The sequence below is a fragment of the Girardinichthys multiradiatus genome, chromosome 21 (genome assembly GCF_021462225.1).
Source record: "Girardinichthys multiradiatus isolate DD_20200921_A chromosome 21, DD_fGirMul_XY1, whole genome shotgun sequence".
Classification (NCBI taxonomy): Eukaryota; Metazoa; Chordata; class Actinopteri; order Cyprinodontiformes; family Goodeidae; genus Girardinichthys; species Girardinichthys multiradiatus.
The window spans coordinates 10,993,700-11,021,482 of NC_061813.1; the positions used below are offsets into that span (position 1 = coordinate 10,993,700).

The 27,783-nt window shown below is 38.1% G+C and overlaps 1 protein-coding gene across 1 annotated transcript in view; it reads right to left on the bottom strand.

Annotated features, from left to right (window-relative positions):
• Positions 1-27,783, bottom strand: part of LOC124858061 (partitioning defective 3 homolog) — a 479,264-nt gene that overhangs the window by 152,484 nt on the left and 298,997 nt on the right. The window contains exons 17-19 of the mRNA XM_047349799.1: positions 25,922-26,070; positions 16,122-16,352; positions 5,493-5,703 (exon numbers count right to left, since the gene is read on the bottom strand). Coding sequence (XP_047205755.1) covers positions 5,493-5,703; positions 16,122-16,352; positions 25,922-26,070 — 591 coding nt within the window. The remainder of the gene's footprint in view (positions 1-5,492; positions 5,704-16,121; positions 16,353-25,921; positions 26,071-27,783) is intronic.

The following is a 27,783-nucleotide window of genomic DNA, read 5'->3' on the forward strand; positions in this document are numbered from 1 at the left end:
TAGCACTATTTAGCCTACACAACAGACAGGTTTGTAAGATACTCCTGTACTTCATTAAAATCAGGATTTACGGTGATCTGCCACATTGCCCATGAAATTGCATTCTGGATCATTCTTTCATTTAACATATACATATTTATAAGAAAAAGCAATTTTATCGGCAGTATGAGCTCAACTAAAACCCCTCTATACAGGATATTTTAGGACCTGCAACAAGGTGTTCAGTAGAATCAAACCCTCTTAGCGAAAGCTCCCTAAATGACATCATGGTTGTTTTATTCATTTTGTTCCTTGCCCCACATGTATACACATGCGTGTGTACATATATATATATATATATATGTTTATATCTGTACACATGTATATAAATATGTACAGTATATATGCATATACATGACATACTGCCACATCAACTGATGGAAATTGGGCTTTGATTCAGGAGGTCAGTGAGTCACAGTGCAGATAAAAAACACCCCATTAGGCCTGCTGAAGAGAGTTTTACTGACATCATTGTCTGCAAGCATGCTAACACAGCCCTTGGCAAAGCTTCGAACATGGAAAGGACTGAAAGGTAATGATCACTTGCCATCCACTAGAAACGACATAAATAATAAAGTATAGCGGTTAAGGGTATGATGTGTCACCATGCGGCCCCTATATCCTAATGGATGCTGAGATGGAGACTGTGTCACATGCATGTAACACGCATTCTTAGAATAACATTGATGCATAGCTGCCCAGGGCTGTTATTATCTTCTACATGACTACATGCAGAGGTCTGCCCATTCATAAGCTTATAGACCATTATTTACTGGGTGGCACGGCCCCTTAAACTGTTACTACCACAAAGTATAATCGATTTTATTGAGATTATATGCAATAGACAAACACAAAGTACAACATGATTGTGACGTGAAAGGAAAACGATATAAGTGTTTCCATTTTTTACAAACAGATGTACGGCATTTGTATTTTGCCCTTATTTATTCTGATACCCTAAATAAAATCCAGTGTGACCATTTGCCCTCAGAAGTCACCTAAGTCTACCTGGTTAATTTATTCCCAATGTAAATGTTCTGTTAAACAGCTTTCACATGAAAGCCTCACATGTTTATTTGAGAAGACATAAATTATCAGTGTGGTGGAAAGCTAACATTGATACATTATCCTGAGCTATCACACAGTGAAACACGATGATGGCCGCGTCATGCTGTGGGAATGCTTTTCATCCGTGGCAAATAAGTTGGTCACAATTGATGGAAAGATCAAAAGAGCTAAGTACATGGCAATCCTGGAGGAATATATGTTAGAGGCTGCAAAAGGCTTAAAACCGGGGCTGAGATCCGCTAGACAAAAACCCTGAACATAGAGCCAAAACTGTAATGGAATAGTTTGAATTTAAGCATTTTCATGTGTTAAAATGGCCCAGTTAAAGTTCAAACTTGAATTTAAATCTGAGGCAAGATATGAAAGTTGATGTTCACAGATTCTCACTGTTTAATCTGACTGAGCTTGAGATATTTTTACAAAGATTTATTTTTACAAAGATTTATATGTAAGTCTGTAAATGTGCAACAACTATGCACTGGTTGCGTTGGTCTACCATTTGAAATTACACATTCAGAGAAGTTTGAGGTTGTAATGTAAGAAAAATAGGAAAAATGTTTCTGGGACAAAAATGTTTAAAATATCTCACTCTGTGTGTAATCAATGTAACATATGAATTTCACATTTTGAACTGAACTACTTCAAAAACTACCTTTTTGATGATAATGTAATTTATTGAGATGCAAGTGTAAGGTAGAAATCCAGAATGCAGTATGACAGTGCTATGTACTGCAGAAGATTGGGTACAGCTTTAGTCAGTCGGCTCACTTTCGTTCACCCACATTTTCAGTCATTCTTACACTCACTGTAAATACCTCTAAACCAATCCTTTTGCATTCCTCCTCTGTCTCCTCTATAATAGGTGGCCCTCCCTTCTCTTGGCACTGATGTTAATGCACTCCCAATCAGCCTGTCCATTAGGTGGGCGTACACAACACGTTCATCAGACGATCCAAAGGCCTGCATGCAAATGAGCTCAAACTGCAGTGTGCGGTAAACTCCTTGAAAATCCTAAGAGGTAGAATGTGTCTGTAAGACATGCATCTGGGAGAAATGCAAAAAAGAATGAGTACTGGGCTGTCCATTTCATGCTGATGAAAACCATGGAGGCGAGCAGTACAAAGGATTAACCTAATCAGGGTGTCTTTTTGATGTTTTGATGTAATGCTGAGACACTCGAATGTAAAAATTACTGATATAAATTCCATCTAAGTGCAAGCCTTGAAGGAGTGTTCCTCTCCTGTCAGCTAAAGCCTTTGTCATGAACACTAAACACTAAAACTTTTCCTCCCTGATATCAAATGTAACTTTTGCTGGAATTGCTAAAAGGAAGACACACAAAAGACAGATATGACACTTTCATTCTCTATCCTCCCTTTTGACTGCTAGGCATTTCACAGCACTTGGTGTTTGTTGTTGCATCCAGTGAGATGCATTTATTTTCACCTTAGTTCTTTGCCGTTGTTAAGTTTCAAAAACTGTCAAGTGGAATCTGAGAAAAAAAACGGAGAGATAATATTAAGATGTTGTAAGGTATTTCATAGCATTTAAGTTGAACTATGAGGTGCCAACATGGAGTTGAAGTAGTTGAGAGACAAAAAAAAACTTTGATACTAAGTCAGGATGGTTCACAGGTCTGCATCTTTGTATTCAGGAGGCACAGGGCCTGCCATTAAATGCACAGAGCAGGGGGAGTGTCAGAGAGGCCCGCAGCATGCCAACTCTTAAGTGACTGTGGCACTCAAAGATAATGAAGAACGATGATGAGGCCAAGAAGGGCATGTACCGTGCCCACATGCACAGGGAAAATCACCAGCAGCACTCAGCTACTCAGAAAGATTTAAGCTTTGCCCACAGCACTGATTGCATGTCAGAGTGTCAAACCTTTGGTTCAAATTGCTACCTCTATTCAAATGTTCTGCACAGTTACTTGCGTGTGTTGCTATATAATCTGTATGCCTGCGTGTTTTTGCGTATGCCTGGTGTGCAGCAGAATTATAAGAGTGTGTGACTTACATATCACTGCCAAAGCATACAATGACAACTGAGCAAAAAAAAAAAAAAACATGAAATGTGTGAAACCAACATCATTCAAACTAAACAAGCCCCCCCATCTGTCAGTGGTGACCTGGAAACACGGTTGTCATCTATTGTTCATAGTTATGTGCCTTTCTGAGTGATATGCTAACTAATCCTATTAAGGTAATCCACATAAAAACAACTTACAGCATGATAGCAGTATGAAGCGCCTTCACCGTTAAATTTATGCCATATTTAAATTGAGAACCAAAATAATTTATGTGACTCCATTGCAAATTTTTCATGTGACAGGAATGCTGAATTGATACCTGCAGTACGTGTTTTCAAGTACAAGTCTGTGCATGCTTCTCTGTTGATACATATTTAGTCTATGATTTAACGCCATTGATCAAATTTATTATTGTCATTTGTATAGAAGGGCAGCGCCTGTGAGTGGGCAGCAAAGCCTCGGTGACCCGTCCCCCCCTTGTCTTGTGTCATGATGTATGTTTGGATGGGTTGTACTGGAATTCTAATTTCCCCTCGGGGATCAATAAAGTATCTTTGAATTGAATTGAATTGAATTGAAACGTGGGGAGCTTATTTAAAGACTGGAAGAATACAATGACAATGATCAGAGAACTTGCAAGTACAGTGCCTTGTAAAAGTATTTTCCTTGAAATGTTCATATTTTGTCTTATTCCAACTGCAATCTTTACTGGAAAATAATTCACAGATTTAAACTATTTTTTAACAATACAAATCTAAGAAGAGTGGAGTGCATTTTTATTCGGCTCTGATATGCTTCAATGAAATCCACCAGAACCAACTGGCTAGATGTCAACAATGTAATGCGGGTAAGAGGCTCATGGCAACTCTACAGCAGCTGCAGAGATCCACAACTCAGGTAGACAAATCCACCACAATGACAACTATCTGTGACTGACTCACTGGAAATCTGCAACCTTTTAAAAGGTGGTCATCGCTCTGACATGAACTACAGTCTGTTCTCAATATTACCATATGCATTTAAGGTTCTGGAGAAACTTTTTAATAAACAGTTCATTTTTTTTTTATCTTGAGTCCAACAATTTGTTATCTCCTACACAGTCTGCTTTCTGTTCTGTTCATGGGTGCATTACAGCAGTTCTCAAAGTTGAAAATGATATAACCTCTGCTCTGGACTTCAAAATCACTGTGCTGCAATAATAATTGATTTAGCAAAGGCTTTTAATTCTGTAAACCGTTCCAGGCTTAGCAGCACTGGGGTTTCCAATCAGTTATGGACATGGTTGTCTCACTACCTCTCAAACAGAGCAAAACAAGTGATTATAGACTGTGAATATCCTCAGACTTTTTGTCTCTCCAAAGGTGTGCATCAGAGGTCCATCCTTTGATTTTATTATCTGCTTTTAAACACAGACTAAAGGACCTTTTTAAGGAGTCATGTAATTGTTTTGTTGAATGCAGGCATTGTTTGTTGCATGTTTGTAAATGTTTATTACCCTCTCCCCATTTTTCCATTTTAGGTGTTTTAGCACTTTTAGGCTGACACTGTAAATAAGAAATAGTTCTTAATGTTTTGTCTTATATCATTTTCCTTCCACTTCTAGTTGATTTCCTTATTGAAATTGTTATAAAATATGTTGATGATTGGGGTTGTAAAGGCAAAAATGTGAACAGTTACATGGTAGATGTGTAATTAAAATTTGCCAAAGACACCAGTGGAAACCAGAAGTGTGACTTTTGGGTGAGTCAGAATGAATCCCTGCTATTAGATCTCTTGCATATAAAGATTTATCTGTGGCTTAACAATGGCAAAAAGATTCAGAGAGAAGAATAAAAAAAATATTCTTTTGCTGAAATCTTGCAACTTCATGTTGAAATAGAAGCTGTTAGAAACAGGCAGAAGCAACAATACTAACTGATTCAGATTACATTTTAACATCTCCAAAGGTCTTGAATTCCCTAAGCCACATTCCGGCCTCTTTCCATTTGCACTCGAATGGGCTCTGAACATTGTCTGCTGGTTAACAAATGCTGAGTGATGTGGATAGAAGCCCATGCACATAAGATTATGAATAAAACATGTTGCCCTTATTAAAAATAATCTGGCTCTAAAGTGCCAAAGGCCCTTGAGGTCGATAACCACCCCTCCTCACTCCACCACCTCACAGGGTTCAAGGAAAAGGTTCCCTGATTAGCGCTGGCAACATCCAGACAATGTATTCCGAGTCTGTATGATCCACTGGTTAACTTGTTGAGTGGAATTAAATAAAGCAGGGAGTGATTGGTGCTCATGGCAACACAAATGGGGGTGTGGAGTGTTGTGCAGGAGTACAAGCTCAACTCTCTGTTGTTCTTACCTGAACATCTCACCCAGGCCTTTCAGCACACCCTTCTTTGGTTTGTTCTTGTCCTTGTCATTCTCCTTTTCCACTTTCTTGATTTCCTTCAGCCCACCCATGGCACCATATTTCTGTTTGTCATCAACCAGCCCGCCTGCTAGACTGAGATCGCCGCTGGTGGACATCGACTCGTGGCCTGATCGGGAGCTCTCCTCTTTGTCTTCATCCACTGGAAGGACAAGGTAAGTCAGATGGAGTGTTAAATATACAGTGCTTTGAAAAAGAATTTGACCACTTAGAGGTTTTGTTCTGTATTTGCTTTTCTCTCACATGTACATAAGTCAGATCATAATTTTTTTTCTGTCAGATAAAGTTAGCCTGAGTAAATGCAAAATATAGTTAATGATTTAATTTACTAGGTGAAACAAGCTTCCCAAATCAACTATGTAAAGAAATAAAAGTCGTAGTTACCTTAGTTAAGCCATGGAATAAATCTGATTAACCATATATTTTGGAAATCTAAGTTCAGTATCACCAGCCACACCAAGGCCTTATTACTGCCAGACTGGTGAAATCAGGAAATTGCTTAAAGAGAACTTGTCTGACAACGTGAAGCAGGTTGAAAGACAAAAAAAGCAAATAAATGATGTCTAGATTTAAAGAAGTTCAAGAACAGATGAGATATCTGTCTAACCTAACCCAACCTAACTCATCTAGGAGCTCACAAATGAACTCAGAACAACAGCTAAGGTACTGCAAACATCCCTTTATCAGTCCGGGTCGGTGGTCGTGATGCAAATATAAGAAAGAGACTGAGCAAAAACAACATCCATGGTAGAGTTCCAAGGCTAAAATCACAGCTGACCAAAAATAAAACAGAGGCTCTTCTCATTTTTACCCAAAAACCTTAAAGTATTCACTGGACTGTTGAGACAAAGGTGAAACGCTTTGGAGTGTGTGGATCCTGTTACATGTGCCATAAAACCAACAGCATTTCCGAAAAACAAAATCATAGTAAAATCATGAGGTACACTACCACCACAGTCAGACTTATGCCCCTTTTCACTGAGGGTTCCAGGTCCATATGGTAATTCTCTACTAGGTCTCGCTCTACTCTGCATAGAACCTGTTGTGTTTCCATTGACTCACTGAGGGATGGAGTTATGGCTTGAAGTCTCGCCTTAAGTCGTCAGTGTAGTGCGGTGTGCAACATAAGAGGTTAATGTTAGTGTGATATTGTCACATTAAAGTAATCTGTGTGAAACTGTAAATATTAATTAATAACTAATTAGAAAATAAGAACATAAATAAATGAAATACAAATAATGTTTGTATTTTTGTATTATTGTATTTGCAAGAATTTCTAACATATGTTTTCTTCATGTGTAAAAGAGTCTACTGTGAAAATTATCTGGAACACAGTCCAACCAGAACATATTCGAGCGTGGTCTTCCTCCCATTTGATCTGATGCAGGCAGTCTAATTACGGGGCAGCTGCTCTTTGCCCACTACCTCCTCCTGCACACGCTGGTTCACTTTAAAACCACCAATAAATTTCCGAAATAAACATGTTGATTAATGGTGGTATTGTTGTGTGTGTTTTGGGGGAATATTCATGTGTCTGAACAGCTTGTTTTATTTGTGATGAGGTGATTTAAGATGTGAATAAATACATGGTGACCTTTCTCTTTTCTTTCAGCCTTCAGGCATGGTTTATCATTTGAAAAAAGTCAAGGTATAGTTCGGTTTGAGACGCTCTGGCCATTGTGGATCTGAATATTAATGTTGTTGCTCTTGAACTGCATTAACTTTTTCCTGCACAACCTCTGCGAAAATCTAATTTCTCCTCGTCCCATGTACAATCAGTGATCAGTGGTTTATTCGCATCACATGTAGTCTCTACTCAGCCCCGATCGTACCTGCACCTGAGCAGAGACCACGAAAGCAGGTATCAGGATGGAAAAACCAGCAATGGAAACACTCGCAAAACAGGCTTAGTGGAGTGGAGCTGGCCTATGTAAAGCCATTTGAAAAGGGGAAATATTGTAATGTAGTGAGCTGGTCTAGGGCTACGTTGCTGCTTCAGGACATGGCAGACTTGCTGTAGATTTATGAGCCAAGAGTTCTGCTCTCAAACAGAAAATCTTGAAGGAGAACATTAACATTTGGGCTATGTAGCAAGAAAATTATCTGAAACATATCAGCAAGTCCACCTCTAAAAACCTATAAAAACCTAAATGAATGGTTTTGGAGTGAACTAGTCAAAGCCTGGACATAACTCCAATGGAAAATCTGTGCAATGACATGCTGCCCATGATCGAAAACCCTACAATGTAGCTGAATTAGAACAATTCCATAAAGAAGAGTGGGCTAAATTCCTCCTCAGTGATGTAAAATACTCATTGCCAGTTATAAAAACGCTGTGGCAGTTGGTGTCACCAAGCATGACAGAACCAGTTATTAGGTTTAGGGGACACGTTTGTTTGGACAAATTTTTCCTTAAGAAATTATCAGATTTTTTTAAAAAGACAGTTTGCATTTACTTATGTTATCTTTGTCTAATAATTTATTAGTTGATAAATAAAAAATGTAAGTGAAAAAAGCACTGCACATATAATAAAAACTACTTTTAAGCAAACCAAGGCAGCTAAAGAAAGTGTAAGTAAATGAACTTTACCTTTTAGTTGACTCTCTCTTGATCAATGAAGCTGCATTTGCAATCAGCAGACAGAACCAATTTTATTTATTTCTTTTTATCAGTTGTACTGCAACACTTCTTTCTTTTGCCAAACATCAGAGGAACCATAAAAAACTGTCCCAAAAGGTATAGCAGCTCTGAACAAAACACACTGAATTCATTTGCCTCATTACAGCAGAATATATTTACATTGCACACCCACTGAGAGTAGTGTTAACTAGAACAGATTAGCTGAGAGCCTGAAGTTATTTCAATTGTGTGTATTTCACATAGATCACAGAAAAACTTCCCTTCTTCTGCCACTTTTTATATATAAAAAGAGATCCGACTGCATGCAAGCATAAGCAGTAATGATAGTCATGCGAATCTGATTTTTAATTACATCTGAACTAATTTTAAACCCGACATCAAACTCAAACCAAACTCCTAAGGTGCTGCAAGGTTGATTAAACCCAAAGTTTTCATCTCATCTAATCAGAATCAATGTAGAAATGTAATTAATCCATCACTAATTAAACATTTAAATAATCTTGAAGAAGGCTTCTGGGGATCATAATTGCAAATATGATGTGTGCTAAGCTTGGCACAGCGCCTGTCAATGCTCCATCTTTTGCTCTGAGGTATGAAGTAGATGTCCCTTAGATTACAATGTATTACAGTCATGCATGTCATTGTTCAACTTCTGCCTCTGATATAAGAGAGAAAAGTGCTCATCATGAGAAAAGAAGAGGGAGGCAAGACAAAGAAATTTAGCAGCCTAAGGATTTGGAGAGTAGTTGGAATCAGATTTTAGGGATGATCGGGTTTTGCTCTCTCTTGTGATCAGTGGAGCTATCTGCTTTTTGTTTCAGCTGCCACCTCAAAGGAAACTACTGAAATAGAATATTAACACAAAGCATTGCATGGCAAGAACAGAAAGCAGATTAGCATCTTAAATCTGCTCAATTATGCAGCTCATTTCTGCACATGGCCTCTCTGTTCTGTTTGTAAAGGTGCATCTTACACAATTAGAATATCAAAGAAAACTTATTAATTTCACTAATTTGTCTGAAAAGGTGAAATTCATAAATGATATAATTGTATTATAAACAGAATTACCTTGTTCATCTATTGTTTTTCTGACAGGCTCAATGATTATTGCGTACAGCAATACAAATCTGAAATTCCATTTGAAATTTGAATATTACAGACTAACAAATGGGGATTTTTAATACAAAACTGTTATATTATGGTCAAGTTGTGGCCTATATAATCACAGATGATCCTGCACTGGTTGACCACATTGACACACTCTACAAAAAAACAAGCCGCAAAAGGGCAGTCCTACAGAAGCTGACTCTTCAGTCAAGTGTTGTTCCCAAGCATATTAATGGAAAGTTGAGTAGAAGAAAAAAAGAGTGGTAGAAAAGGTGCTCAAGAAACAGGGATAACCACAGCCTTAACAGAATTCGGAAGCAAAACCAACTCAAAAGTTTGGGGGAGATTCATAAGGCGTGGACCAAGGCTGGAGGCAGAGGTTTATGAACCAACACACACAAATTTAGACATGGGCTAAAACTAAAATGTTTCCTTGTCACAGTGTGACATTTTGGACTTTGTTTTTTTGTCTCTTATGATGGTTTATTTTGTCTTGAGGTTTCTATTTTGGTTTTTGTATCATGTTTATTAGTTTGTTTTGCTCCCTCTACCACCTCCTGGTGTTTTGTTGTTTTCCTCCCTCAAGTTTCCTTTATGGTTGTTTCCTTATTACTTTGTATGGTTTTATTATTATTATTATTATTATTATTATTATTATGGTTCTTTATTCTCCTTGGATTCTTTTAGTTTAGTTCTCATTTAGTCCTCAGCTTTGTTTCTATAATTTCGGCCTTCCTTTTTAGGTAAGCTCTAGTTATTGTTTACGTTTATTCCAGTCCACGTTTCCTCCTTTCCATTCTCAGTTTGTTCCCTTAGTGTTACTTAGGTTTGTTTACTTTTATAGTCTGGGTTACCTTATGGTTTCTATTTTGTTTAGGCCTTAGGTTGTTGTTCTTCTGTTCCCTCCAGTTTCTGTTTCATTTAGTTCTTGGTTATCCTGGATTTCTTGCTTTTGGTTATCTTAGTCTATAGTTTTGCTTAGGTCTATGTTTCTCTTTATTGTTTATTAGTTCCACCTGTCCCTTCAGTCTCCCTGCCTCCCTGCCTCTTTGTCACACCTGTTCCCTTTTTCTTTGATTACCTGCCCTTTGTTATCCCTCAGTATATTAGTTGGTTTTGTGTCATTGTGTGTTGCTGGTTCCTCTCCGTTACTACCCCTGATTCTGTTTTGCTACGTTTTCCTGCAAGGAACTCTTATGTAAGTTTTGGTCTGGACTCTTGTAGTACCTGCAGTGATTTGCTATGTGTTTGTAAAATACCTCTGAAAATAAATTCCGAAGACTTCTTACAACACGCGCTTCCCAAGCTCTGGTCTACGTTTTGGTCCGACTCAAAATCAAACCTTGACATTCCTCTTTTCAGATAAAAGCAAATTGTCCATTACATGTGGAAACCAAAGTCCTAAAGTTGTTTGAGGCTCAGTGTGATGTTTCCATAATTAATGATGATTTAGGGAGCCATGCCATCTGCTGGTGTTGGTCTACTGTGTTTTATCAAGTCCAAAGTCAGCAAATTCATTAACAAGAAAATTGTAGTGCTCTTGATGCTTCCCACTGCTGACAAGTTTTACAGAGATGCTTATTTCATTTCCAGCAGGACTGGCACCACCTTACACTGCCAAAGTATTAATACCAATCTTAATGACCATGATATAACTCTGTTTCATTGGCCAGCAAACTGGTGTGACCTAAACTCCATAGAGAATCTATGGGGTATAATCATGAGGAAGATGTAACACCACAGACCCAACAATGCAGACAAGCCAAAAGTTACTGTTCAAACAACCTGGGCTTCATTAACACCACAGCGCCTCCATGCCACGCTGTGTCATGCAAAAAGAGGCCTAAACAATCATTGAATGCAGATACTGTAAAGTACATGTAGTTTTCGGTTGGCCCATTTACTGAGATGCACCTGTAGACCTGCACAAATTTATATGCAGTTTGTGGATAGGGATCTACTTTATCACTCTGTCTGCAGCCTGCTTTTCATCCACTTGAGAACAATGACAGTGAGCAGCAGCTGTGAATTGTATCTGCCTATTTAAATAAATGAGATTAGAAGTAGTGCTAATGTTCCTTCCAATGCTTAATGATGCTGAGTTGCAGATAACAATCTAAATATTGTAATCCAACACCTCCCGGAGGGCTGTAGTCAAATGTGCATCTATGAGCCTGTCTGTATAAATCTGCATCTGCATGTTTTGTCTGTGTTAAAGTTGATCCAGTCTCACCAGTCAGCCATGCTGAATTGGGAATCTTTTATTTTTTTTTCACGTGTCCTGTCCTGACATTTCAGGAATACCATGTAGAGAAGCGGGCCGGCTGCCTATATGTGCTAGAGCATATGTGCTCTACAAAATGGACACTTTAAGACAGAATCCTAACTGCGTGATTGACGTTATAAAATCAAGACTGGATCGAGCAGAAACATGTTGACATGGGGAGCAGAAAAAACACGGGCTAGGCAAGGGAACCGAGCCTATTGCCAGCAGCCCAGGACCCAGAGACCTGCCAGACCTCGCAGGCCTCACTGGCCCCAGCAAGGGGCCTTCCTACTGAAGGAAGTGAAGTGAGGTTCTTAAATCTACTTCTGAAAGTTTTTTGTAAGCTTTTGAGAGTAACTTTGGCCGTTGGAGTTTAAAGAAACTACTTATTACTAGAGGAAGTTCTATGTTACTTTGTTTAATCTTAAATTTGGACTGGATAATAGATTTTAGTTGGTGATATTTAAAGAATTTACTTGTATTAATGCCATATTCATCCTTTAAAACATTTAAGGGTATGAAATATTTTCCATCAGATATGCCCTCCAAAATTATTTAGTCCCCTACTGTTCCATGTTGAAAAGTTAAGTACTCTTTTATTTTGTAGGATGCCTGGGTTGTTCCAAATGGGTGTTTGTCTGCATGTAAGAATTAAAAACCTATTCATTTTTGAAATATTCCCATTAGGTTGTCAGAGATGTACTGATGTTGAGTTAAAGGGGATAATATCTGAGATACAGATTTCCTTACATAGCGTTTCTTCAATTTCAGTGCATATACTGTTTGATGAATTTTTACAAATACATTTAAAGATATATTGTAATCTATAGGGGTTGGACAATGAAACTGAAACACCGGGTTTTAGACCACAATAATTTATTAGTATGGTGTAGGGCCTCCTTTTGCGGCCAATACAGTGTCAATTCATCTTGGGAATGACATATACAAGTCCTGCATAGTGGTCAGAGGGATTTTAAGCCATTCTTCTTGTGTGGCCAGATCATTACGATACTGGTAGAGGAAAACGTTTCCTGACTCGCTCCTCCAAAACACCCCAAAGTGGCTCAATAATATTTAGATCTGGTGACTGTGCAGGCCATGGGAGATGTTCAACTTCACTTTCATGTTCATCAAACCAATCTTTCACCAGTCTTGTTGTGTGTATTGGTGCATTGTCATCCTGATACACGGCACCACCTTCAGGATACAATGTTTGAACCATTGGATGCACATGGTCCTCAAGAATGGTTCGGTAGTCCTTGGCAGTGACGCGCCCATCTAGCACAAGTATTGGGCCAAGGGAATTGCATGATATGGCGGCCCAAACCATCACTGATCTACCCCCATGCTTCACTCTGGGCATGCAACAGTCTGGGTGGTACGCTTCTTTGAGGCTTCTCCACAACATAACTCTCCCGGATGTGGGGAAAACAGTAAAGGTGGACTCATCAGAGAACAATACATGTTTCACATTGTCCACAGCCCAAGATTTGCGCTCCTTGCACCATTGAAACCGACGTTTGGCATTGGTATGAGTGACCAAAGGTTTGGCTATAGCTGCCCGGCCGTGTATATTGACCCTGTGGAGCTCCCGACGGACAGTTCTGGTGGAAACAGGAGAGTTGAGGTGCACATTTAATTCTGCCGTGATTTGGGCAGCCGTGGTTTTATGTTTTTTGGATACAATCCGGGTTAGCACCCGAACATCCCTTTCAGACAGCTTCCTCTTGCGTCCACAGTTAATCCTATTGGATGTGGTTCGTCCTTCTTGGTGGTATGCTGACATTACCCTGGATACCGTGACTCTTGATATATCACAAAGTCTTGCTGTCTTGATCACAGATGCGCCAGCAAGACATGCACCAACAATTTGTCCTCTTTTGAACTCTGGTATATCACCCATAATGTTGTGTGCATTTCAATATTTTGAGCAAAACTGTGCTCTTACCCTGCTAATTGAACCTTCACACTCTGCTCTTACTGGTGCAATGTGCAATCAATGAAGATTGGCTACCAGGCTGGTCCAATTTAGCCATGAAACCTCCCACACTAAAATGACAGGTGTTTCAGTTTCATTGTCCAACCCCTGTATGTACCAGGTAATATTTATAAAAGGTTAGAAATTCCAATCCACCTAAACGTTTAAACATTTGTGAAATTTTTAACTTATGCAAAGAGGTTTATATGTTCATTAACATTTTGATGCCATAGAATCTTATCTTTAAAACCAAGTCTGGGATGGTTTGATTGGGATCATAGAGAAGATATGGTTTATTTTAGGGAGGACCATAATTTTAACTTCAGACACTCTTCCAATGAGTGAGAAGGTGATAGTTCTTCACTGTGTGAGGCTATCTTCTATTAACTCTGTTAGGTTAAAATCTCCTCCCACTACAAGTGCTGTCCCACACTGAGTTGAGAGGGCAGAAAAAAAACTGATAGTTGGAAGACATCTCTTTTGAATTTCATATATTTTTTAGTCATCCACTATTTAATGTGACACTTTGAAATAAAGTGAGAAAAAAGAGTTAGCTTCCATTAAAAAGCAGACAAAAGCCTTTACTGACAGACATCAGAAGGTGAGGCCATCTAGACTGATTTGATGGGACTCAAAAAGAAAAGTCTGGCAGTCTCAAATGATAGCAGAAGCCTTGATGAAAATGTCAGGAATCTCAAAGATAATTTGCAGCAGCAGACGGCCACCGGAAACATTTTGTCACTTTTCTGAAATCAACCATTAAACTTTTCTTCCTTAATAATCATAGAGCTTTAAGATGGCCTGCCAGTGAAGGTTATTAAAGACAAGGGAAATTGCCCGTCCTTTTCCAATACATAAAAGAAGTGAGAGATGATTTTAGTCTTTCTATCTTATTTCTTCAAAGAGTACAGCACAAAGCAGCACAAGAGGATGTGCATTTTGTCCAGCAGAATATCTTGTGGGGACACATTTTCTTTACGTGATGCCCTGTTCTTATTTTATGTAAATAAAAGTCTGGGAGCAGTGGAAGGCAGCGGCTTATCTGTCAACTCTGACTATTAACCTCAGTGACGAGCACAGGCTGGCTGCTTTTATCTAAATTGAAAAACAGAGTTATTTGAATATCATGGTGAGAATGCAATATACTGGAGCAGGGGAAATCGGTTGCTTTCCCCATTTTTCTTTGCAGAGATAAGGTTGTATTTAGTTGCTTGCCGACAAAGCTTATGTGAACAAAGCATTTTAGGCAAATAATTCCTTCTTTTTCAAATGTCCCCCAGCTTTTTTAATGAAATCCTTTAATGGTGAAAGGAAATTTATATCGAGTGATTACTCCTGTGGTGTTGCATTGTTATTACCTGTCAAAAACTGTAACACGGCTGTCTGTCTGTATCCTGTGTATGTGTGGTGTCATCACGTGGTGTATTCATACCCCTTGAACTTTCTAACATTTCATCACTTTACAACCACAATCCTGACGAAGCTTAGGATGTTATATGATAGACCAACATATTGTAGAATATTTTTGTGAAGTGAAAGGAAAAATTTACAGGAATTTCTGATATCAAATTTGAAAAGCGTAGGCATTTTTATTCAGCTTCCTTTACTCCAGGGTTCTCGCAAGTGCATTTCAAAATTGATGCCGCTATGCTGAAATTAGACCACTATGTTAATTTTTTAGGAGTGTAGCCCTTTGATTGACATCTGTCCTCCCTGCCCCCCCCCCTGCAACGCTCAGAAAAATTACTGGTGAAAACCCTGTACTCTGATACCTATAAAGAAAATCTTGTGCAACCAACTGTCTTCAGAAGATGCGCAGGGATAGCTCAGCCCACCCAATCCATAACTCTGACCAGCTTCTCTGTGCTTGCTGAACAAAAGCAATGCAACTTCATGATGTTACCACCACCATGTTTAACCATGGGGAATGAATGTTAAGAGTGATAAACAGTGTTAGTTTTCCACCATGCCTATTCCTTGTCTATTTTGTTTCAAAACTGGAAAGAAAACAGCCGAGACAAACATCAGTTGAACAAATTTGATCAAACAAAGCTGGTTGGCCACCTAACTGCTGCTGTTTTGAGCAATTGTGTGACCACAAGTTCAGGCATTTTGGATTGAGTAAAGGTCAGCTTTGTGGTGAATGATTGAGTAACCTATTATTGTTATTTTAGCTGTGCTATTTCTGCACAGTTTGAGGAGAGACTGAAAAACTTCAAAAAAGTCAAGATTTACTAAAGGCAGGATGAACATATTTATACAGCAGAGTCTCATTCACTGACGGCAGGTTAACTACTGTCCATATTGAGATAATTATATATATTTTTTTATAGCGAAACTGATTGTAGATGGGAAATCTTTAATAAAATAAAATAATAACTCAGGAAGCATATCTTAAACTTAACCAGTTGAGCAGCTTTTGGTCTTTCCTGACCAACAGGAAATGCCTACTTTCTAAAATGTTTTACATTTTTTTTTATCTGAATTTTACATTATATGATAATATAATGATGCTAGTTAAACATTGAGCATGATCACCAAACAGTCTTGCAAAGCATTAATACTCACATGTCTCAAAGCTGTTCTCTTCCTTTGCTATGACACTAGATTTCACATATGATTTGTCTATTGCTGCTCTGAAGCTTTCGTTGCAGCCGCGACCCCTGATGATCCTTGAATGCATCCTTTGAACGTTGAGCTCATCATTCACAAGAACTTTGACAACAACTTTCTGGAGACTCTCCAGGGAGCTGGACTTTTTTAGACCCAGGGAAGGTCCTACTTGTTGCTCTTCAGAACCTGTACAAAGAGTTAACAGTGTAAACATCTCACAACTGTAAAATAGAACTCCTTTCCTAAAGTTTTTGCCTTTGAACATGTCAGACAGTGCGTTTCTGTCAGCTACAAGGATGTTTAACGAATGAAGAAAAAATAAAAAAAACGTTCTGGGGTCATGTTGATTAACCAGCCTTCAGCATTATAATACCTGAATTTATAATTTACAAGAATATTACAATCATTTATATGAACTGTAGCAACATCTGAACAAGGCAATAGGCTATTATAGGCATTAATGTGTTTGTGTAAAGGGAACACTCTGTTACCACTTGTGTATGTGACACCTAAACTTTGAACAACAATGCAAATAAACAGTTAACATGAATTGTACATTTTTAACATAATACAGAAAATACAAAAAAGTCCAGCAAACTGAAAACATTCAACCTCTTGTACCACTGAGCCATCTTCCAGACAGCTATAATTATTTTTTTCAATACTTTGAAGGCGTTTGTTTAGGTTATGTAAGCAGAGCTACACTTGGGTAATGGTATTTCATTTTGTCAGGGAGCATCTATCAGTTACCCGGAGTTCTTCCCTTATCCAGCAGTTGGTAAACAAGAAACCTTTTTTCGATTTTCTGTTCCTTCTATTCCTCTTTAACTCCGCATGCAGCAGGTTACTGTCCAAATAGTTTGCACAGGGAAAGCTTTGTTTGATTAAAAGGCTTTCTGAAAAACACCCAAAAATAATGGTTAAATACTTGTTAGACTTACAGTTTCAGATGCCATCACATAAGCTGAGACAGTGTATGCATAAAGGAACCGTGTCAATATTCTTTATAGATTATATATAGTCCTCCACAAGAAGTTAAACTCTGTTGTTTTCTCTTAAGTGGTTTTAGATGGTGTAATATGTAAAATGAATTCTAAACCAGTTTTGTTTGATTTTCAACAGTATATTTATGGTTTGGTCTCTATCACACATGAAAACAATTTTTGGGACCCCAAAGCAACAGTAACATTCAAATGAAATGAACAGGATCCATGTCATGTCTAAAGTAGTCTAAATGAGGCATGTCCAGCCACTGCCGGTGATCACATGGATCTTTTGGCAAAGAAAACAAACCCTCTAAATGAAGGAAAACAATTGGTCGCTCAGGAAACCCCCCCTCTAAACATAAACCACAATGCGAGCTGGGAGAATTGTGGCATTTGTCCCTGCTAGGTTGGCACATTTAGATACAAAGATTTTTGCTCTTTCTTTTTTGCTAAATAGTGTTAATATGGCCATGTAGTGTTAATACATCCTGCTCAGTGTGTTTGACTCCTGTTTCCAGTGTTGTCTGTGGCCATTCAAATATCATCTGATTTGAACTGTGAAGCTTTCACAACCACCTCTTATTGTTGAAGACCGGAATAATAAATTAAGCTGGTAATATCAGGGCTTTGGTTTACAAGGCTACTATAACAAATAACTGTATTTGGGTAGGTAAACAGGTCCCAGTGTCTACGATCCTCCACAAAAACTCAGAGGGAGGATCAGATATATACTGGACAAGACGTTTTCTACTGAAGCAATAATTTGGCTGATAATTTGTATTCATGCTGTGGAAAACGAAACCAGTTCTTTCAAAGAATCAGTTAAAAGTGGCTTTTGGACCAGCTCTGGTTAGGCACTGGAACCACTTTAGAAGACACATTTTTGCAAAGGAAGACTTATTTTCTGCTTTGTTACCCACTAGAAGGTCCTCACTGAGAGAATGAGTGGTTCACCATCATGTGTGCCAAGTATAGATTTAAGTGTCAAACAAATCTAATAGGCTGAAAGGTCAGTTGTTGTTCACTGGTGTTTCATTTTCGGAAGAATAAACACTGTAATACTGTACATCATTAACAAAACCTTTTCCCCTTTTTGTCATTGTTAATTAGACAATACAATCAATGCAGAAAGTGGCACTTCATAAAGCAAAGGACAATTCTGCATCTATTTAGTTAATAAGAGGTTGTACATCCACCTTAAAAAACAAAACACCCAGCAGATCAACATTACTGGTACTGCAGTTAAGAATATAAATTTTTAAACTCAGTTGGTTGAAGGACATCGTACTATTTTTTAATATTATGGCTAGAGGACCATGAACAGATTTACAGGACTAACAGAAACAAAAATTAACTCTCTCTGACTCGCAGACAGTGTAATGTCATCATATGAAGGACAAGAGAGAAAAACTTTTAATTCATAAAAGCAATACCACATAAAACCTACAAGAAAATCAGTGTTTTATATATGAAGGATAAAGCTTGAAGGCTCAAACAAAAATTCCTTTGAAAAATTAAAATCAGAAAATAATTATATTTTTTTTTAGACTTTGCCCATTCAAACAGTGCCCATTCAAGGAAACCCAAATGACATCTGCCGTACTTGCACTGGGAATTATCTTCTGCTTGGTATTCTGCCCTACTATCCTACTCATCATTGTTTCTAGTCAACGCTCTGGATGACTGAGTGGAGCAAAGACCCTCAGAGAATGGTTGAGTGAAGAAAAGAGAGAGAGTTTGCACAGAGACCAAAATGCCTCCAACCTGCCTTTGTTTTTCGGCCCTGGCTCTCCAGGGAGACTTTGACGGACAGCTCTCTGTATACCAGTCTATTATGTGATTCCTATCACACAACGGTAGCCCCACTGCTCTGCTCCTCATCGCCTTCATATTCAGATGGAAGAAAATATACATATTCCCCATTTGCATACAGACACAAGTTTGCCACTCCCAACACGTCTGGAGGAGAAATTAAATGGATCAGAATGGGTAAAGTAGACAATCAAATCAAATAGAGGGTAAGTGCATCTAAAAATTATCATGGCTACAAACAAAAATGGCCAATGCGGTGAGATGTTTAGCATGATTAAGTCCTAGGACAGTTAATGGGAAACAACCTATTGCTATTAAGGACAATCAAGGAGATATTGCAAACTCTATGAATAAACAAGGAGCAGTTTGTACAGTGACATGAGCCCATAGAATAATTGGAGCAGCTAAAACTATGCTTATCAGCCACTACTCACCACAGGCACTTGCATTCAAAGATCTGTTTACAGACAGGTCCTCCATTATAAATAATTTATTCAGAGAGCCAGGGCTTTAAGCTGGGCATTAAAAGAGTAATTAGGGTAAAACAGCCTGTAAGGTGGTTGTATAATGTGCTTGTATCCTGAAGGAAGGCATCTCTTGGTCAGCTGTGGTATTACGTCTCTGCTAGTTGTGGATCATTAACCTGATGGAGGATGTCCTCTAAAAACTGAACATGCCACAAAAAATGCAATTATTACCTGCATTTACACTTAATGCCTGTACATTGTGAGGACTTGAAACTGAAGTTTTAAACTCCTTATTTGTGCACATAGTCTTGCCTGATAAAGCTGATTGCTCTGATTCTGAACAAGGAAGGACATTTAAATACTCTATGAGTACCCCTAAGTGGTCAGACAATTCTTAGCCAACCTAATTGGAAAGTAGGTCAAGCCTTTATTTTTGTTTTCAATTTAAGCATCTGAAATGCAGAGGTGAGTGATTCTTCATCTTTGCAGACAGCATCATGTTGTCTGACAATAAAATATCATTGGGTCATTGATGCAATATCTGAGTAACTGTTCAATCAGTTCTGTAGAAGTGGCACACAAAATTTAAAACATCCATTGTAACCTGAATTATCTGGTGATCAAATGGTAAATGATTCAGTGTCAAATTCATTGTAAGGCATTGCTGAAGCATCATTTTCCAATGGCACAATGTCTTCTTAATCTAAAACAAGAAATGTAGTTGTGTGGGTTTTTTCAGACCTGTTACCTCCACGACTGATTCTCAGATAAGCACAAGAGGATTTTTGGATGGACGGATGGACGGACAGACGGATGGATGTTGCAAAATTTTTTGCAGGTCCCATGTAGGTCACATGATGTACTCCATCATGAAAACCAACCAATGGACGGACAGACGTTAGGCAATTGTAAAGATTTATTTCTTTACAAATATCCATGTGTTCAGCACACATGACTTCTTCTGACTCGTGCTTGAGTGGCACATATCGGATCATCTGTTAATTTAATGGGTTGAATGCACTCTAATATGCTCCAATCTGAGGTAAAAATAATTTGATTATGAGGGATCAATTGCATAAGCTGAAGAGGCCAACTGGCAACGAACACCTATTTAATGAAAAAGCTACTCTATTGCCTGTCTCTCTTTGGCCTTCCAAACTTCTATGAGCATTAAGTGTTTTCTTCAATTTGCACCCAGAATGAGCACAATGACACAGGTTCCCACATCTGTTGCCAATTCTGTATTCAATACCACAAAAGTCTCTCTCAGCAAATTTAAAAACCTCATTTGATTATGCAGCAATTACATCAACACTCTTTGCTTTGAGAGTGTAAAGGGGCCAGAATCCCACATCCAATAACGGCTGGTCATGATCTGTTTATGAAAAAAGAGTAGGACTGATTTTCACCATTCACTTCTTGACCTATAGACCCACCATAAGCACCAGAATGGTTGTCTGAAATAATGATGACAAGGCCTTGAGGATAGCTTTTTTGTAGGTAATCTCATCAGTTTGTGTTTAACATTAATAACGTTATTAGTTAGTACACTTGAAGCTTCATTGTTCATTAGCACATACAAAGCAAAAAGAGTCAGAATGTGAAGGACGGTATCAATTGTCCAACTAGAAAAAATCTGCAACTGATTTAAGAACCTGTCCGTCATCAGGCTTACAAGTGCCTGCAATGTGATAATATATTAATACTGGAAGACGGACCATCTCGCATCTTTCTTTTTTTTCCTTCTTCATTTAATCTTGATAGATATTGAATTGCAAATAGTCCGACAAGTTTAACATATTAAAATAAAAGCAGACCTCAAACTCATGGGATCTATATGCTCATGTGAGTATGCAGGACTTAAAAGGTAAAGTGATGGGAGAATAAAAAAGAAACAAATTGAAACTTGCAGATGATGGCATCAGAATCAGAACAAAAACATAGACCAATTCGCTAAAAGACCTACTGTAGGTTGCAAAAGTATTCAGACCCTTGTAGCTATGTTACAGCATGGTTCAGTTGATTTTTATTGGAATTGTATGTGATAGTTCAATGCAAGTAGTGAATGAAGTAAAAGAAAAGGGATACATGGTTTTGATTACTTTTATAAATAAAACTTCAGAAAGGTGTGCGGTACATTTGTATTCAGCCCCTCTGGCTCCTCATTCACACAGACTCCATCATCCGTGCGTTTTTCTCTCCGTCACTAATAGAAGCCATTCTAGTCAATGCAGTATTTCACACTGGCTCCGTGGCATTGCAGCATGGAGAGCCGTCCTCCATCAGAAATAAGGATTGTGACAGGTGACCGAGCACAAATGTGTAAAGTTCCAAAGACCAGATCAAAGCACACAGCAAGTTAGACACAGTAACAGTAAAGTGCACCCAGTATGTTTAAAAATAAGAGACCCTCAAATAACATCGCAAGTTAAACATTACGTCAGAACCGGTGAAGCAATGTCTTTTGTTTACTTGCAGCTCACAATATTCATGGCTGTTACCGCGTGAACCCCCAACTCCCCGTGTGAACATGCTACTCTCTCGTGAACTCATGATCTCCAGTAACCTCTGGCATCGGATGCATGAACAGACCCTGAAATGGATCCAGAGTGGATTTCCGCATGGCACAATTTGCGACGGATGATGGAGCAGACATGGAACGTAGTCGGTTTGAAAGAGCCCCATCAGTCCCAGAAATGTTTTAGAATCAATTTTTACTGCAATAAATCAGCACCTTTTGGAGCAAAAAGCCAGGACAATAATCAATTTGTCTGTGGAAGATGCTTCTTCATCTTTTACTTCTTGTGATGAGAAGCTAAACTTGTTAAATATGGTCTCTCCTTCAAAATGACAAGGTCGATCTTTTTTATGTATCAGTACATAAATAATACTCCTTTATTTATATAATAACATTTCTTTCAATTATTTTATGTTCTTTTCCGGTACATTACAAAGCTAAAATAAAATACATTTTAATGCTTCAACATGTGTGAATTAAAAATTTGAAGGATTTTTTATTACTTTCATCAATAAATAAAAGCAAGTTATGGTAAATCGCTGCAAACAAGATTCGTGTCTGAAAGATAGAACGAAAGCCGCAATCTATGCAAACCGGACAAGGGATCCTTTTATTAAGAATTAAGAATGAAAAGCACATTGATATGAGGAAGATTAAATGAACAAATAAAACGGATTTGTTAATGCTGCACTCTAAAGAACTGCTGGTGCTAATATTGGATATGTATTAATGTACAGAGCCTTCCATTTTTTTCCTGTATTTTGTTGGGATTTTTTGTTATAGACCAACCAAAAGTAGGGCATATACTGTAAGTCATCCTAAGTCAGGAATGTGCCATAATTGAAATATTGTGGCCCTGGCTGTGTTTTTATAATTGTGCTGGAAGGTGAACCTCTGCAGCAGTCTCAATTATTTTGCAGCCTCTAACAGGTTTTTTTTCCCAGACAATCCTGTAGTGGGCTTCATCTTCATCATCTCTGACCAGCTTCCTTATTCCTGCTGAAGAAAATAATCTCCATGGCATGATGCTACCACCACAGTGTTTCACAATGGATGGTGTGTTCAGGATTAAGTGAAGTTTTAGTTTTCTGTATTTTACTTTTTGGGTTATATTGTAATGTATTTTCTATATAACCCAAGTCTGGATTTTGTTTAGGTGTATCAGAGTAAATGGGGAGATTATAAGGGAGTTTACAGTGGACTTGAAAACAAACCCACTTTGTAAAATCTAAATTAGACACTTTGAATTGTGTTCTTGTAATGTAACACAATCTGAGTTAGGTCAAAGGGTAAGAACACTTTTGCAAGACACTGTAAGTCTATTACGAAAAAACTTAAGCTTCTTGTAAATGGATGGTAGTCTAAACCAGCAGAACATCTATCATCACCCTTTAGAGAGTGGAAGAGTGCTGCTCAGAGTTTCTTCTAATATCCACACCCATATCCAGACTGACCCTGATAATTCAAAAACTGTAGATCAATAAAATTGGTTATAAAATGAGAGGGACCACAGTATGAGCAGATGACCCATGTTTTTTTGCAGGAAGAAAGACAGCCGTCTTCAACTAATCTAATTGACATTGAGCTTTTTCTGATGAAATTTGTTGATAAAATGTGCATTTACACTGAAGACAACAGCATTATTATGGTGAGTTATCTCTGCATCCTGTCCTTTCTACTCTCTTCCTGTTCACAGCAGCGATAGTCAATTATATTTTTAACACAAAGCACATAATGGAAAGCAATTTAATGCTCCAAGTGAAACCAACCCAGTGACCTTATATTAACGTCTTTCCAAGCACCTTTATGTGGAAGTCCAGTCTCTAAACCTGATGTGGAAATCTAGAGACTGCTGACTGATGTATTTATCCAGGCATCCAAAAGAATTGACAGGGACGGGTTCTGTGGATTAACCAACTTCATATAGAAACCACCTAACATGAATAGCTAAGCTTTATATAAGTAAAATAAACAATAAGGTCAGGTAATTTACTTATTTTGATTCTTAATATATAAAAAAAGATATAAGCCATTTTTCTGTTTTTAAAACATTATGATTCTATTCTAAATAACCCTAAATAACCCTTTGTCACTGTTCAGTAGGCTCCAAAGTGCCAACCACCTGTGGTTTCAGAAAATAGAGGTCCGAAAAGCATTCAAATAAAGAATCGTTGCATAAAAAGTTTAAAGATGAATAGAGAAATTATCTGGCGACCGAAATTGTCTGATTTTCAGCTTCACCAGACCGGCTATTTGGAAAGTTAAAAATGTCAGCCTACTTTTGGTGAACACCAAATACATACGTGTGTGCTACAAGTCGAGATAGCAAGAACAGTCTTTGATGTGTAGGTAGTTGCAATGATAGAAGCGCCATTGTCCTTGAGAATAGAGGTGGAAGTTTTATCAATTGGCCGCATAGTCCTATCAGCACACAGCTGGTAGGGGACTGCTGGGGAAGAGCGTCATGTTTATATAACATCCAGGAGATATTTTGTCGATAGCCAGTTAGCAGAAGTTGCCAGGGCCATATTGGGGAGCCAGATTTGGAAAAACAATACATGTTGTGGTTCAGGCAGTTGTGCATTTCCAATTTCCTTAAGAGTTTTACTGGTATGTCTCAATTGCGAATCCAAATAGCCAAATTTCTGTTACTTTCCTTAGATCTCGAGCATACAACTTCTCCAAGATTATATCCTTTAACCTCTGAGTCCAACCGCTGCCAGGCGGCGATTCTGTTCAAGAATCGTGTCCAGCTTGCAATTCTGCTCTCTTAACCTTTCGGTCTGAGTGTTGATCGCTCTACAGACTCCATCCAACATCACAGGCAGCTTTGGAATGCTTTGATCACCTGTCCACGTTTTGCAAATCACTCGATAAGCCGGGTAACCACCAACGCAAAAAAGCAGAAATCCTGTTATCAAAAGTCCAAATATGTCCACATCTTCTACGTCCTCGACCGACATTGTAGTCAGGCACACAATCTTCCACTGCTGCCAAGAATCCATTGTGTATTCAGAGAAGAATGTCCCGCCTGGACAAGAGGGTTCTCCTTTACCCTGTCTTCCCAGCGAAAAATTTGTATAAATGACTTTGAGAGACCAGCTGACCAAATCCATAATTTACAAGTTTGGAGGATATGCAAAGTGAGGCTCTGAGAAAAATACAGACAAAAGCAGAAGCAGGGATCCGCAGGGAGGGAAGGAGAGAGAGAAAATGCGTATGTCTTCCACCGGGAGCAAGAGAGAAAGCCATTAGCTATGTTCAAAATGAGTAAGGTTTAAAGAGAATGTAAGAGGAAACACAAAGGCTGTAAGACATTATTTAAAAGGTAATTGTATTTTCTATGGAGGCATTTCAACTGTTAATTCATGTTGCTACAAGAAAGAGCTAGACTGAAGAGTTCCTTTAGTGACAGACTGCTGCATCCTAGGTGCACACAAGAGCGGAATCACAGGTCCTTCCCCCCAGCAGTGGTTAGACATTTTAACCATCATTGCTCCCAACAAACTCAGACTAAGTGTTTACATCACTGCTGCAATTTGCAGTTTTCTATTCTTATAAATATTTTTTAGTTTTGTTATGCACAATTATACATGCATATTTTATATATATATTTTTTTACTATCCCACTCAGTTACCCATTTCTTTAAGTATCTGAGTATGCTATTTTTAAAATCTAGACAGTATTATTTGCTGATGCTGTAAATGTACCTTTATTGTACTGTCTCTTATTCTTATTATTTTTTATTTTTACTTTTACCTTTGTGTGAATCCTTCCATTTGACGTCTACTTTGCTGCCACTACACCTAAATTTCCCCACTGTGGGACAATAAAGGATATTTCTATTATATTCCATTCTATTCAAGGCAAACCTATTAAAGCACTTTGTGAGTGCTTAAGAGTAAGAAAGGGCTGAGTCAATTCAGCTAAAATTACAGTTTTAAGTATTGTTGGCAGTGCTTAAAACTTACCAAGATCCATGCTTTTGGACTTGCGGTTCTTGATGATGTCCAGATGAGCTGGGCTGTCGTACTGCTTGGTGCGTTTTTCTGACATACTCTGGCGGGCAAAGCCTTCTCTTTGGAATGCAACATCAGGCTCTGCATCTGGACTTAGAGAACTGTGATTCATCAGGAAGAAAGAAAATAAATAGAGAGGCAGATTAAACATAATGTTAAGCAGTTTTTTTGATTGCAGGATTTTGGAAACATGTTTAAACTTTCATAATCTACATCACATTTCACTGCCATGAGAGGGACCTCTCTTGTGTTACGACTGAGGAATAAAACTGACCTATTAATATTTACACAACCTCAGCTCATTCAGTATGAGATAATGAATACTGACATTCAATACTCACACATGCATATATATATACAGTGTTTAATTCTTCATTTCGATGACTATTTTAATGAAGGACACCTCCACCTTAGAATACACTATAATTAGAAAAGAGGAGGCTGGGCAAAGATGTATGACACCCCAGTGAGGTGAGAGAGCTCCAGGGTCAGGGCCACTCAATTCCCATCCAGCCATCCCCCCTCAAATGTCTGGAGCATGACAGAACCCAACCCACTGTAGAGCACTCCCTTTAAGATCTTCAATATCTCTGTCTGGATCTTAATTAAACAAAATCAGAGGGGAGTTAGAAAAGGAGGTTGGGAAGGAAGGGAACAGTACTATCTGCATAAAAAAGAAATGTTGCCATTTAATCAGACAAAAAAAAGATAACAATGGTTACACAAATGGTGTATACCTTAGATGACTATCACTGTGCTTTTGGTTTGATCAGTGCCTGTCAGATGTTTACAAACATTCATCATCAGAGTGAACGTTGAATTAATTTAGGCATTTAAATATACATTTAAAGTAGTATTTTTTCACAGTTTTAAAGATTTTTCAAAACAAGAATTTGGTGTAATAGTTAGAATGTACTGAGACTTTAATCCAAAACAAGGTCAAAATTATACAAAAAGGCTCAAATGTACACATAAACCACCACTAATAATTGGTCCCTTAGCAAGTAGGAGAGAAACCATATTCATTTTGTTGTCTGGTGTAATTCTGGCTGGGTATGTGACCAATCTCCTAATCAAAATATGTAGAGCTCATTTAAATCATGGCACAAACCTAGCTTTTAAGAGTCTGGAATCCTAACCTGAATTTTATTTAGAATATAGAAACTATATTTGAAAAATAGGTTTGTGCCAAGAAAAAAAAAAAAGACTTTACCATTTTTACCAAGATCAAACATTTAGCTGTAATTATGGTAAATTAAACTGAATTTATACAGTGCTTCTCTAGTCCTACCTACCACTCAAAGCGCTTTACACTACAGCCACATTCACCCAGTCGCAGACATTGTTACACCAGTACACATATTGGTAGGCAATTACCACTTTACTCTAAGTAGTTGAACCTGTAACTTTGGGACTGTGAAACAACTACTGTTCCCACTGAGCCACAGTCATCCCCTAAGAGACATTTACCCAAATATTGATGGTTAAGCTTTTGAACCTGTGTGGTCAGAAAAAGCCCTTAATTATTATTACATTCATGTCAATATTGAGTGGATGGAAATGTCCATCACCGTATTAACCTACAAAACCTATAAAATGTAAAATGTGGTGTAAAATGTCTTGTAAACATGGACATTTTTTGAAATGTGTCTTTGAAATAAATCCATTTGGAGCCTTTATTGTAAGCTGGTTCACTTTGGAACTACTAGCACTTGTTTGTCTTTAAATAATTCTTTTTCAGGATGTCAACCCTATTTAACAAAATACCTGCTTTGTGTGTAACAGAGGGGCTGGTGTCAACGTGTCACCATCGA